General features: G+C 38.7%; 1 protein-coding gene across 1 annotated transcript in view; it reads right to left on the minus strand.

The window, feature by feature from the left end:
- GCFC2 (GC-rich sequence DNA-binding factor 2) overlaps positions 1-14,906 on the minus strand; it is a 338,027-nt gene that overhangs the window by 128,931 nt on the left and 194,190 nt on the right. The window contains exon 10 of the mRNA XM_086926254.1: positions 7,588-7,700. Coding sequence (XP_086782380.1) covers positions 7,588-7,700 — 113 coding nt within the window. The remainder of the gene's footprint in view (positions 1-7,587; positions 7,701-14,906) is intronic.

Below are 14,906 nucleotides of genomic sequence, written 5' to 3' on the forward strand. Positions count from 1 at the left end.
CACGTTTTGTGCATATGTATTTATGGAACTTTGGGCAGCACTTTAGGCAAAATTCGAAATAAGTTTTCTCTTTCCTGAACATGGAAAAGCCACAAAATTAAGCAATTATGGATTCATCCTCATAGACCTTGTAGAGCAGAGTTCAGAGATCCACTGAACTCCGTTGAAAGTCCCTGAAGCTCAAATACAGCTGCTCATTCTTGGATGAATGATTGGTGCTTAAGGTTCTAACAAATTCAACTTTCTACATGAAGCATTGTATTTGGACTGATCCGGACCAGAGCCCTGACTGAAGACTGCCCTTTCTCACTTGCCTTTAATATCCACTCTTCTTTCTTTACCTTCCCTGCTTTACTCATGTACTCATCAATGTCAACATTTGATCTAATAGGATACTTACCAATACCACACATACTTCTTAACCTGATCACAGAAAAGCCAATAAATAGGGTGTTCAGGGCGGGGCGCTACTAGTATATCAAAATCACTCTGACCACACCTTTGGCCAATATGCAACGTTTCAGTATGTAGGTCCAAGCCAAAACACTACAAGGTTTTACAATATAAATCGATACAAATTTCTGATTTTATGATCAGTTTATTTTGTCAACTAAAAGCAAATAATCTTATGATGAAGGAATCCAAGTTCACTTATCAGTAAAGTTTTTGGAGTTTTGAAGATTTCTGAAGCTGGTCTAGGATTTACAAACTTGAGACAATGGGACACATTACCGGCAGATTACAATATTATTTTGATTATCGGGGATCACGACATAGTGCTAAGAAATTGTTTGGGTTTGCATTTTAGTTCCAAAAGGCTACCTGGTCATTTTACGTTTTACCAGCCCTACTTTACCACCTTGAAATAAAGATCTATTATTTTAAAAAGCTTTGGCACCGATTAGGCAACAACTTTATTGTCTGAACTAACTTATCAAGCAATATCTGCACTCCAAAACTCACTACCATCTCCTGAACTAAGCCTCAACTGCTTAATCTAGCTACTATTGAAGAGTGAAGTGGATGAAAGAAGGGTTACATTTCAATGCTTCTAAACCAATGTATTCCAATCATGGGCACCTAAAAACATATGTGGCAAGAAGCCTACAGTAAATTCAAGCTAGAGTCGCCATATGTAAAGCTACGGTTTTGATGGTGGCATTTCACAAATGTCATTGAAAGAGAAATATTTATAGACATACTCAGATCTACGCAGGCCTTGAAATCTTAATTTAAGAGGCAGCCCAGTTCAAAGAACACATTCAGGGGGGGGGGGGGGGGGGGGGGGGCATGGCTTGACCGCCGAAGCAACATGGCGGATCACGAGTGAGCTCTTTCCCGATTCAGGAGCCTCTTTTGACCGCATTTTATTCCTTCCGCAGCTTATGAAGGCGGGGTGAGTCTCTGGGAGTGTCTTGGCGAGCGTTCCTTCATCCCATGCGGCAATTTCTCTTAAACGTAATGTGAGCGGCCGCCATTTTACATCGCGGCGCTCGTTCATTCCTGCCGTTTTTTATCTCCAATGCTATAATGTGACTTCTGCTGCAGCTTCTTCAAATGATTTCCTCAGAGTTGGGATCCTGTACGCCTGGAACATTGCCTGTTCATTAATATTGCTGGTATTATGGCATGTTCACCCGTTTTTTCTGCCACCTGTGTCTTTAATGAGAGCTCTTTTCCTCACAAAGGTGATAATATGGGCTATTATGCATGCTTTATTTCCCCAATTCATGCATTGATCCTTATTTATTCTATCTCTGGGTCATTTTACCATCATCTTTTTGGTTTTTATGTGGTGACAGTGCGGGTCGGTTTTCTTTTTCAGATTAGTTTTGCCTGTACCTTTGCATAACCATAGTTTATTTTTCACTATTGGTTATTCATGCAGTTTTGAAGGCCTCAAGTGCTGTTATATGTGGTAATTTTTTTAATGTTCTTTCTCTTCCTCAACATAAGAAGTGATTTTACATGCAATTCTGACTTTTCTCAATATCAGTCTTTGATTACCACGGACTTTCTCTCAGTATTCAGCAATGGCAAACGACCTTAATTCAGCTACATCCTCCTCCACTGGTACAAAACCTGAAAGGCATATAAATGACCCGCCTTCACCTATTCTCTCCTCACATAATCCAGTTTTGGACTCTATACTTGATGAAGTTCGTGGTCTTCAACCATTTATGTCAACTACTAATGAAAAATTAAAACTGATTGAAGAAAGATGGATTGTCATGGAAGGGAAGGTGCTTGAACTTGAACAACAGGTTAGTGACATTCAAGATGTGTCGTCGAAGATTCCATTACTTGAATTAGAAATCCACAAGTTAAAAGTCCACGCTGAGGACCTTGAAGATCGTAATCGCAGAAACAATCTCCACCTTTACGGATTACCGAAAAATATTGAAGTTTCTAATCTGGTGGCTTTTTTACAGAAGTTTCTTCCTGAACTTTTGGAGCTGCAACCATCACCATCTCCTCTAAATATTCAGAGAGCACATCGTCTGGGTCGTTTAAATCCTATGTCAAATAAACCATGTGGGATCATAATGCTCTTTCTGGAATTTACTGAACTAATGCACATCTTGAAGGCGGTGAGACTTAAACGTCATCTTATCTGGTCAGTTCATAACATTTTTATTTCACAAGATGTTTCTAATGCAACAAATGCTCGTCGCAAAGAGTTTTTTGCTCTCCGCCCTCAAATGAGACAGCTAAACATCCAATTCGGAATTCTCCACATGTGCCTCTGCAAAATCACACATGATGGTCGCTCAAGATCTTTTGATGATCCTGATAAACTTAAACTCTTTCTCAATACCATTTCCTCTCGCAGTATGGAGACTAATAACTAACATTTTTTTTTCTTCAGGATTGGTAATCTGTTTTTCAAATGGTTGATCTGAATAATATTTTCTAATTGATGGTTCTCTTTTCTTTCCGAGGTTCTTCTTTTGCTCTTTTTCGCTTTCGGGTGTCCGTGTTCTTCGTTGTCACCATGCCTCTCTCTACACATGTCTCTCTTTTTTGTAGGTCTGGATTTTCCTCCTCAATCTGTCTACTTACCTTCTTCTTTTATCTCCCTGTCCTTGCCCTCCTTTCTTTCTTTTCTATTTTTCTTACTCTCTCTCTTTAGCGGTTCTACTGTTCATTACATGTCTTGTCCTTTGCAATGTTCTCTTTTCATCACAAAATAATTGGTGTCTTTCTTGTCTTTTTCAGTGGTCCCACAGTTTCATTTATGTTGAATATGCAGTCTCATGTTCCTGGTTCCTTCCACATTCCCTAATCCAACTTCATGGTTAATGTCGTCTCGTGGAATGTACGTGGTCTAGGTCATCCTGTCAAACGTCAAAAGGTACGGTTTCATTTAGCTAAACTTAATGCTCAAGTTGCTTTTTTACAGGAAACCCACTGTAATGATGTTAAATCTTTAAAACTCCAACGCCACTGGGATAATCAAATAGTTTTTTCACCAGCTATTGATTGCCATGGTGGTGTTGCTATATTGTTTCACAAGTCTACTCATGCTCAAATTGGGTCGACAGAATGGGATTCGAATGGCCAATGGGTGATAGTGGAAGCTACCATCAACAAAACGCTAATTACTTTTTTCAATGTTTATGGTCCGGTGAAACCAGACCCAGATTTTTGGCATACTATAAAAATGAAATTGATGTCTATCTCTAACCCTAATGTGATGATTGGTGGCGATTTCAATAATTGGTTAGATCCTTTCTCTGACAGAATTTCAAATTATAAATGTAAACCTGATAAGACCCACAAATCATTCCAATCAGCTATTTCCTCTCGTCCTTTATTTGATTCTTGGAAAACATGTAACCCTGACACCTCTAAATTTACCTTTTTCTCTCCCGTTTACCACACAAGGTCTCGTATTGATTATATTTTAATTTCCAAATCACTATTACCTTGTCTCCAATCATCTGAAATTGGTTCAATTTTTATCTCTGACCATGCTCCTGTTTCCACATATATTGACACATCCCTAACGCCACTCAAACAAGGTCGCTGGCGATTTAATAATGATCTTTTATCTGACCATACCTTTATTTCAGAAGCGACCACTTTTATTAAGGAATTTTTCGAACTCAACAACTCTTAAGATATATCAATATACAACAACTGGGATCCTTTTAAAGCATCATTCAGAGACTTTACCATTGCTTACTCATCTAAGAAGAACAAATTGTTGAGTAAAGAATATAAAGAAACACTTGGTCTAATTAAAACCTTGGAACATAATTACTTCTCCTCTAAATCCTCCTCCTCATTACAAGAATTAAAGATAAATCCCCTCCAAACAAACTCGCCACAGTAGATGCCTGCAACATTCTCTTAAAATCAAATCCAAATATCATGGGGGCCAAAATAAAGCTAGGAGAATGTTGGCAAACTGTTTAAAAATCAAATCTGAATGCAAAAATATTGGTCCTATCAATCAAACAAACAATCAACTCCTCTCCTCTGATTCGGGCATTATTGCGACTTTTCAAAAAATATTATAATAACTTATACACCGAAACCACTAACCCAAATGAAGGAGATTTCACATTTTTTTTCCAAAAAAATTCCTAAACCTGCTTCCTCTCCTGATATCTTTACCTCTCTCGAGGAAGATCTCTCTCCAAGAAATCTCTGATTCTCTGATGCTCTTAAGTCCCTGAAAAAATCCAAAGCCCCTGGTTCTGATGGTTTTTCAGTAGAATTATTTTCAACTTTTTCTTTCATTTTTGCACCTAAATTACTGGAACTTTATAATTGATTTCTATTCAATTCTAAGGCTTCTGGCTCTTTTTTAGAAGCCCTTATTATTGTTATTCCCAAACCCAATAAAGACCCTTCCTTCTGTAAGAATTTCTGCCTTATATCTTTAATCAACTATGATCAAAACTGGTTTGGTCAAATGTGGTTTAGCCTCGAGTAATGCCAGAATGTTCTCTAATATTCTCACTCTCAGCAAAAAATAACCTTCCCCCTTAACAGCTCTATCATTAGATGCTGAAAAAGCTTTTGACCGGATTAATTGGGACTTTATGACTCATACTTTACAATGGTTTGGTTTTGGTCCCAAGTTTATTTCATATGTTAAATTGCTCTACACAGATCCAAAAGCTTGTGTATTTGTTAATGGTCTGTTCTCTGCCTATTTTTGTTTGCAAAGAGGCACACGCCAAGGTTGCCCCCTTTCCCCCTTACTCTTTTTGGTATGTCTGGAACCTTTCCTTCAGCGACTAATTCGCAGATTTCTGGTTTCAAACTAAAATCCCATCACATTGCATATGCAGACGATATTCTTATTTACATGTCTGACCCAGTTTCCTCTCTACCACATTTTTTACAAGAAATGTCATCATTCTCTCAAGTTTCCAGATACAAATGACATATCTCCAAAACTGAAATTTTGCCATTAAATGATTCATGTTATCAACATATGTTTGATTCTACTAACTTAACATGGTGTCCCCACAAATTTAAATATTTAGGACTTTGTTTTTCCTCTAATATCCGTGATACATTATCCCATAATTTCACTGCCCTGAAACTCAAGGTCACTAATTTGCTATCCTCTTGGTCTCCCTTATTTTCATCTTGGTGGGGCAGACTTGATACAATTAAAATGATGATTGTCCCCCAGGTATTATTTATTTTGTCAATGATACCTATTAAAACTCCTAATTATTATTTTTCCAAGATTAATTCTATTTGCACTAAGTTTCTTTGGAACAATAAACGTGCTCGTATTGCTCTATCCAATTTATCCCGGACCAAATCTGAAGGGGGTGTCCGATTCCCTGACTTTAGATTGTATCACAATGCATTTTTGATTCACCAATGTTATGCCTTGTCTAAAGATTATCAAGATGTATCTAAACCTTCCTGGGTTTCTGTTGAAAGGTCACTGTTAAATGATTTTCCTTATCAGAATTTGATATTTATGTCCAATTGTACTTTTATTTCTCAATACCCAATTTTGAAATATTCTCATGACCTATTACATACATTTTTCTTTAAACCTTTTGATGAATATCAATCTTTCCTAGCTTCCTCATTATGGTTTACCAGACACATTAAATTTTGTCACAAATCATTTTATTACAAACATTGGAAGGAAAAGGGCATTTTTTATGTTTATCAATTGTTTGCTAATGATTTGATTCTGCCTTTCAATCAATTGCAAGAAAACTTTAATTTGCCTGATTCGTGTATTCAACAATATAATGTCCTAGTTACAACTCTTCAAAATTGTCTGCAGAAGTTCAACTCTCAGCCTTTCCCACTCTTTTTCACCTGACACTCCTCTATACGATGTTTCTTCTGATATTATACCTAGTGCCTCATTCATATATAAAACCTTATCTAATGTACCATGCCCTCGCAATAAATCTAAGGTTGAACTTGAATGGGAACAAGATTTATCCCAAACATTATCTATACCTCAATGGGACAAATTTTGGCAGAAACTGTTTAAAACCTCTAAAGCTGCAAAAATAACACAATCTCTATATTTTATCTATAATAGAGTTCTTATTACTCCTTCTCTTCTCCACAAATTCAACCACTCAAATCCGTCCTCTTGTTGGTCATGTCTTACTGCTGAAGGTTCGTTAATACACTTACTTTACTATTGTCCTAAGGTTAATGCTTTTTGGAAAAATATTTGGTCTAAATGCTTATTGATTTTTTCATATAATCTTCCTTTAAAGTATTTTTAGGTACTATGTCTCCAGATTTTGACCAGGTTATCGCCAAATCTATTTTATTTGACTTGTTTATTGCTGTCGCTTTTAAGGTTATATTAACCTGCTGGAAAGACAACTCCAATTATCCTCCTTACATTGGTGGAATTTAATTTGTGATGAACACAGAATTGCTTCAGTTTCTTATGTCTCAACTCACTTACAAACCAAATCGGATTTATTATGGTTACCGTTTACTACTTATTTATCTTCAAACTTGCCTCTTTCATAATTCCCTCTCTCCTCTTCCTTCCCCTCTTCTTCTCTTTCTTTTCTTTTCTTATCTGTTTCTATTTCTTCTCCCATTTTTTTTCTTTCTTTCCCATTTCTCTTTCTCTCTTCTCCTTTTTCATAATAAAAATTTCTTACTGTAGTTTCTTATTCACCAGTGTGTACAAAAAGTTGTAATATTTAACTTTCTTAATGTTCAATTTTCCTTGACATTCGTTGTTTTATTATAATCATTCTGCACAAGTTCATGTCATCTTCTGTTATCTCATTTTTAATCTCACCGTTTTCATATATATTAATTTGTATTACTTCACTTACTTTTAATATTTGAACATGTTAATTTTTTGTATTTCTGTGTTTCTTCTTTAATAAAAAGTATTTAACTAAAAAAACAACACATTCAGATCACTCTGCTAAACATAAATACAGGCATATGACAAATAAAAAAAAAATGAAATGTATAATTTTACACTGACTACCACATAGGGTAAACTATCAATATGCAGAAAATACATGGGCACAGAGAACTTTCCCATACAGCATTAGCACTCATAAATGGCGAGGTTTGTTTTTAGGATAGTTGACATTATATACATACTTTTATTCTTCTGGAAATCAGCAAGCTTTTGTGGTGGCAGCTCATCATCACTGGACATTCCATCATGTTGATTATTCTTCCCCAACACCTCTCGGGCTTGCTTTCGCGCACCTCTGGGTGTTATATACAACAATTAGAAACATATGGAGCAAATTGGGAATAAGATATTATCTACAAATTCTTAACATTTTCATTACAAACATTATTCGTGTGCACAAAGAAATACACAGGAATACTGACTTCATCCCCCAAATCATGTTAAAAGCACTCAGTTTATGGTAATCTTTAAAAACATTTCTGCCTGTATTAATCTTTTTTTAATTCTCATTTTACAGACATTTGAGTATTTATTGGGTCTGTTGAATAAATTAATTTGCTTGTTGTATGTATTCTCACATTTATTTCACTTACAAATGCATACTCCAATCTTTTTTTGTGTCTTAATAAACCAGTCACATAAAATATACTATTCTGGTAAAAACATTAACATTGTACTTCTAGCACATGTCTACATCTGCAGATATTTACAATTCATTAGGAAAGCTTTTTTTTTTTTGCTGAACCTATCACGTTACAGATTTTTTTCTATTTTCCAAAATAAACACAGAAAGGGGGGTGGGAAGACTACCATTGTTTTTGGTGTGGGTTTAGGACTAGGAAGCCATAAAAACTAAATATTGCGAGCCTCATACTTCACTTTAGACTTTATTTGTGTGAAATATTTGGTAATTGCTCCAAAGTATCTAAAATCAAGTTGTCATTAGAATGATCCTGCTAAAGCCAGAAAGGGCTAACATGAAATAACTTCTTCCTTGATTAAGACTTAGCATCTGGATCTTTCATCTGCATGTAGAAAGAGCGCACTGAGACAATAGTGTTGATAATAATTAGTCTGATACATTACTATTTAGCTTTGTGTGGAAGGCTGAGTAATTCTACTGTCATTCTCAAAATTGTTCACTCTTCAAGATTCTTGACGCTTTGATATTCCAGGTTTTCTCTTTGTAGCTTACACAGTGGTTGCAGAAACTTTCTCTGGCACTACTAGTTACTGAAGTGTCAGAACCAAACTTAACTTAAGCCAAATGATAATCGAGAAATTTGTGTTTTCCCAATGAAAGCTATGATAATACAGGTTGGAATTTGCAGGCAACCGTAAACACTTGTGGTCTGATGACTAGAGAGGCAAAAGTCCTCTCACCTTACTTCAGCAAGACACCCACCCTCCAACCGTACATAAGGTCCAAGTTAGTGCTTGCAGCTTCCCCAAATAGGCAACTGGGAATGGTCCAGTTAAGGTCATGTGCCTTCCAGTAGTCTCTAGTAGTGATCTGTCTTGGGAATCTTCCCTAGCCCTCAGAGGCATGGCCCCTTCCTAAATATTTAAAAACTGTCTCAGAAAGGAACTCTGAAGTTTGGGGGTTATGTAGAAAGAAGGGTAACCACAGGTAAAATTGTTTTGGGTGCAGTGGAAAAGTAAAAGACACCTTGTTATTCTGTAACAATAGAAAAGTTTATACAGAATTGTTCATCCTTCATAGTAAACAAAGTTCAATAACACAAAAAAGATGAATGAAAACACTATACATTAGTTAACGGAGCTACTTGGAATTAGCCCACAGGCTACACAATACACAAATAGCTATGCAAGCAATAAAGAGTAATTAAATTGTTCATAAACTATTGATGTCTGGTCTAGAATGTAAATGTATATAGATATATAACTTAACAATGAATGTGGTACAACATGAATACCCATCTAATTAATAATTGAATAGAATTATATTACTGACTGCAAAAAATACTAACATTTGGCCTCTTCAAAGATCTTTGTTGTACTATACAGTACACTGAGTCACTGAATCCAATGTATACATTCCTAGTCAAAAGCTTGTTTATTGCTGTTTTGCCTTTTCTGCATGTTTTTCTGCCCCCGATTTTGCTTTCTGCTCGTTTTCTGCCCTCAGTTTTTCCCGTTTTGCTCATTTTCTGCCTTGCCTTTTCTGCCGTCTGTTTGCATTTTCTACTCATTTTTACACCCTTTGTGTTGCCCTCTCCTGCTCTGTTTCGATTTTTTTGCTCCCGTTTCTGCTGTCTGTCTTGCCTTTTCTGCTAGTTTTTCTGCCCTATGTTTTGCCTATTCTGCTTGCTTGCTCCCTCTTCCCACCGTTTCCTTAACCCCTTAAGTGCTGCCTCGGTGCATTGGCCGACGGCAGCACTACCTCCCCAGTGCTGCGCACGACCATTGGACGTCCATTCAGCACTAGTTCCAATGGACAGCGCAGCACTGGGGAGGAATGTTTAATAGCAGCTATGAGGTTAAGACAAGGCTTTTCGACTGAGACCCCGCATCAAAGCCGCCAGATACTCCAAGGGTTGACAGTGCCGCACTCTACAAATGCGGATGGATTGATTGATTGGCTATAGAATACATAGAGTATTTCTGAGTATGCAACCCTAAATCAGAATGGCTTACCAAATACTTTTACCTGGAACATGGTAATTGGCAGATTGTCTGGGTATTACTTGATCAGACATTTCTGGTCAGAGCACAGTGAGAAGACAACTTCTGCTGGAATTTAGCACGAAAGTAAAAGGCCTTGTGAGCAGTGCAGAAGACTGATACTGTATCATGAAATCCCCAAAGAGCAAAATAAGTGTTTTAAGGCAAGTTTGTATAGTCTAGTCTCTTCATAGGATTTTAAACTCCATGCAACATTTTTCTTTTTGTTACAACAGAAGCAAATAAGCTATAAAAAAAAAAAAAAGGATACCACGGTTTTGGATTTATAGCAGGCATGAATTAGAATTAAGCCTAACAGTGCCATTTAATGCCTTTCTTAATGATTTTAGAAAAACTGAAAGAAATTGCATGCAGCTTCACTGGCACTAGCATGGTGCTGTAAAGATGCTTTCTTCTTAAGGATGGGCAAAGATAATTGGGAAAGCCTACAGTTAAAAACAACTTCTTCACCCTTGAGGAAAGGAGGTATGGCTATCAGTCTTGAGCAAAGAAAATAATGTTATTTAACAAGCTAGCCAGGTGGCTGATTGTTTATGGTCTACTAATTCAATTAATCTTGAATTAAGAGTAATATGAATTTGTTGTGTGCACTTGAAGGCGGTTGGTTATCTGTGTATCTGGACATTTGTTTTCGAATGACAAAATCTTAGATTCTAACAGAAGATTTGGGTTCCACATGTAAAGAGGAATGAAACCAGAATGAAGTATCGGCAAGGTTGTGTAGAGGAACAATATGGAAAGAAAAAAAGTCCTCAGGGAGACTCATTGCAGAAGTGTGCAAGCATATTTTAAGGAATACAACACATAATGATCCTTTAGCTGAGCAGAACAAAAGAAAAAACAATGATGTACCTCCCAGCCCTGGTCTTGACATGGTTGTCTTCAGTTTTTTGTAACACAAACAATAAACAGGATGAAAAGAAAATGGTTGAAGTCAGCGAAGAGGATAAATACTGTGGAGTGGAGTTTGCAAATGTCCAATTGTAGATGTTGTCCGTGGAGGAATAGTGTTAACTGATTAAAGACAGTCTTTCAAATACTTCAGAAAAGAAAGCGAAGAAAGAAATAGAGCCTATAATTGGTGGGGGGAAGAACAGTCTTTGAAGCAGGGAGGGTAGAAGCCAGAAAGTATAGATCAGAGTCATGTACAAAAGAGAGAGTGCTTTCTTTATTTTATGACCAAGACTATAATTAGTCACAGGGATGGGTGATGGGAAACCAGTTAAATGGGAGACAGGCAAAAGAAAATGAGTTACTTACCTGTAACTGCATTTCTCCAGTATTGCTATCTTTCGTAGAGTCACATGCTTCAATCATTCCCCATCGTCGAAGTGGGAGTCCCACAGTAGCATAGTAAGGCAGTATGCATCACTATCATAGGCTATAATGGCAACCAACAGTCAATTTAATAGCCTATCTACAAACTTGAACTACAACCAACAGCACCTAGAACACTCCCAGGAGAAGTGGAGTCCCCATTATTTTTTAAGCCCAAGTGGGAATAACTACTCCTGAGCTACAAGGGCAACCTCTCACAGGATGAGGGTGGGTCGCTTGTGAATCTATGAAAGATACCAATACTGGAGAACTGCAGTTACAGGTAAGTAACTCATTTTTATGTCCAGAATTGGACCCTTCATAGATTCACATGCTTGAATTACAATAGTAAGCAGTTATTGTAGATAAATATTTTAATAACATGGGTAACAGTTTAATACATGTCTATATATCCAGAACATTGAGTAAAAGCTCCATATATGATAAAACAATCATGCTGTAAACCTATAATAATCACAATGTACATAGGCTCACCCTATTGGAACAGATGACGTAACACCACCTGTCTTGCAGCTTCATCAGTGCTCTGTGGCGATTCTAGGCAGTAGTGCTGCGTCAATGTGTGGGGGCTCTTCCACGTTGCAGCAGGATATATCTTCTCCAGCAGGATGCCTGCAAAGCAGTCGAAGTGGACACTGTCCTCGTTGAATGTGCCTTTGCAGCGGATGTATGTATCTTTTAGATCGCGGTACTTGCCATCGCGGGCATTACAACGCAAGTCGTTACAACGACTTGCGTTGGAGGGCACGGATTTTGGAATTTTATAATTTTATATTCCAACACCAGTCCAAGGGAAGGTGTTGGAATATAAAATTACAACATTCCTTGTCCAACAGCGCCATCCAGCGCAAGTTGTAGTAACGACTTGCGTTGTAATGGCATCGTTGTAAAGGCACTGCGGTGTAAACACCGCGTTGTAAACGATGCTCCCCCTTTGCAGCGAGTGGTTTGCCAGCCTTCAAATGGCAATACTGAATGGTGGTTGAAATCCATCTTAGGATGGTTGCTTTGGCGACTGCATTACCCTGTCGAGATTGTCCATAAGACACCAACAGTTGATCAGTTTTCAAAGCTGTTTAGTACAATATAGATAGAATTAAAGACATCTTTTAATGTGCAATGTACAGAGTGACCTTCCAGACAGAGATCCCGGATTTGGGGGAAATGTACGCACTACAATAGGTTCATTGAGATGAAATGGTCATGGAACCTTGGGGATGAATCTTGGGGTTGTTCTAAGAAGCACATAATCATCAGTTGAGTGCAGAAAGGGCCTGTATCTCGCGGACTGTTCTAGTCTAAGTGAGAGCCAATAATAAAGCAACCTTCCCGGGGAGAAATGTTAGGTCTGCTTTGTGAACAGGTTCAAATGGGAATTTCATAAGTTGAGATAGAACCACATTGAGATTTCATTCTGGGGGAGGAGCTCGTACCAGTGGAAAGCTCTGAACAACCCCTTCATTAATTGTTGGATTGTTCTTGTGGGGCAGAGTGACAGAGCGCCTGTACCTTGAGATTGCTGCAAGGTGAATCTTGACAAGACACATGCACCAATCCTGATCTAGCAATCAGCAGAAGGTAAGGCATAATCTTCTCAGGTTAGATTGTGGACACCATGAGCAGAATAGCTTCCATTTTAGCTTGTATGTCTTGTTCGTGGCTTCCGCTCTTGCTTTGGATAAACTCTCCCAACAGTTCTGAGAGATATCGAAGTCTCTGAACTGATAGAATTCAGGCTCCATGAATACAAGTGGAGAGAGGCTGGTTTTGGGTGTAGGATCTGGCCTTTGCACCTCATTAACAAGGTTTGTATTGGTTTTGTTTTTGTGTGTTTTTTTGTAAATCTTTTTATTAAAAGTAAACAGCAGCAAGGCAATAGACACAGTATAATAGGATGTCAGTCCGAATTCGGAAGGAGGAATAAGTATCCTACAACGAAGTATACAAATCATATTGGGGGGACGGGAGTAGGGGAGAAACAAGTACAAAGCCGATTACATTTATTACATTACGAGGAATGGAAGGTCAGGGGGAAAGTGGTACTTCAGGTATATCCGCAAGAGGAGGAGTGCAAATATCTCCCCGGTAAGTGTTCCAATAACCCCATATTTTGCCCCATTTCCTCGGCCTCCCCCTCTCCACATAGACTGTTTATTCCCTAAACATGCACCAATCCATGTTTTCCATCCAAGCCTCGACTGTGGGTGGCCTATGGGATCCCCACAGCTGCGCTATGTCTCTTTTAGCCACCATATTTCCCAGGGTTGCCCACTGCGTCTGTGCAACATTATAGTCAGTCGGTTCCCAGACATTCAGGAGACAGCGTCTAGCCTCGGGACGCAAATCAATACCAGTAGCCTCCTTCATCTTATTGTGTACCCCAGTCCAAAAGGCGGCTACTGCAGGACACCATCATCTGAATAACCCATTCTAATCAATCGTGGGCCAGTCACATACACTCTATGCAGGAGTTTGAGTTGCACAAACCGGAAACGGGCCGGAATCGCTACCTCTTTGGGAGAAGAGATCGCAGACTGCCAGTCATCATCTAATTCAAGACCGTCTCGGGTCCATACCTCCCGGAGGAGCACCAACAGGTCAGTCCTAACGTTGATCAGTTTTTTATAGATCAAAGAGATAGTACTATCTGGCAGATAACCATCTAGTATCCTATCCTCAAGTGGAGAGGACTCCGGAATCTCCGCACCATCAGTAAGAACCGAATGCAGGGCATGATGAACCTGGGCGTATCGGAAATATTCCCTGTCATTAAGGTTAAACTCAACCCTTAATTTCTCAAATGTTTTAATCTTGCCTTTTCCCCATAGGTCACCTACCTTACTGATACCGATCATATCCCATTTCTCAAATCCTTTTGTTCTCCATAAGTTACCCAGCTTCTCGGATGCGAAATGTGGGGTCGCACGAGTAAGGCGATCCTTCCATCCCATAGCATTATTTGCACAGTGCCAGACCTGTACAGCAATCTTTGTGGGCCCGGAGAGCTTCCTCCTATCCAGTCTAGAATAAAGCGCTCTATAGTAATCGCCCCCCAGCAACAGCCACCTGTCCATGGCAAACGCAGGGTTCAATCCGGGACCATACATGCTATGATTAATGGCCCCCAAGGGAGACGCCCAATAATACCGTTTGATGTCAGGGAGAGCGATACCACCGTCATACCATGGGAGCGTCAACTTGGCGAGAGCAACGCCCATCCCAAATCAACTTCCTCTGGAGACCTTCAATAGTCCGAAAATAGCTCGCGGGAATCACATCAAAGGTGTTCTGAAGAGCATACAGAAATCGTGGCAATGACATCTTAAAAAGTGCTGCAAAGCCAAGCGGCGAAAGTGGCAGCTTGCGCCAGCGTACTACATCCAGTTTAAGCCGGGTCAGCGGCGGAAGCAAGTTCTGCTCATATCGGGCAACTGGGTTCAATGATACATTAACCCCA

This window comes from Lissotriton vulgaris, chromosome 6, assembly GCF_964263255.1.
Source record: "Lissotriton vulgaris chromosome 6, aLisVul1.2, whole genome shotgun sequence".
In the NCBI taxonomy this organism is placed as follows: domain Eukaryota; kingdom Metazoa; phylum Chordata; class Amphibia; order Caudata; family Salamandridae; genus Lissotriton; species Lissotriton vulgaris.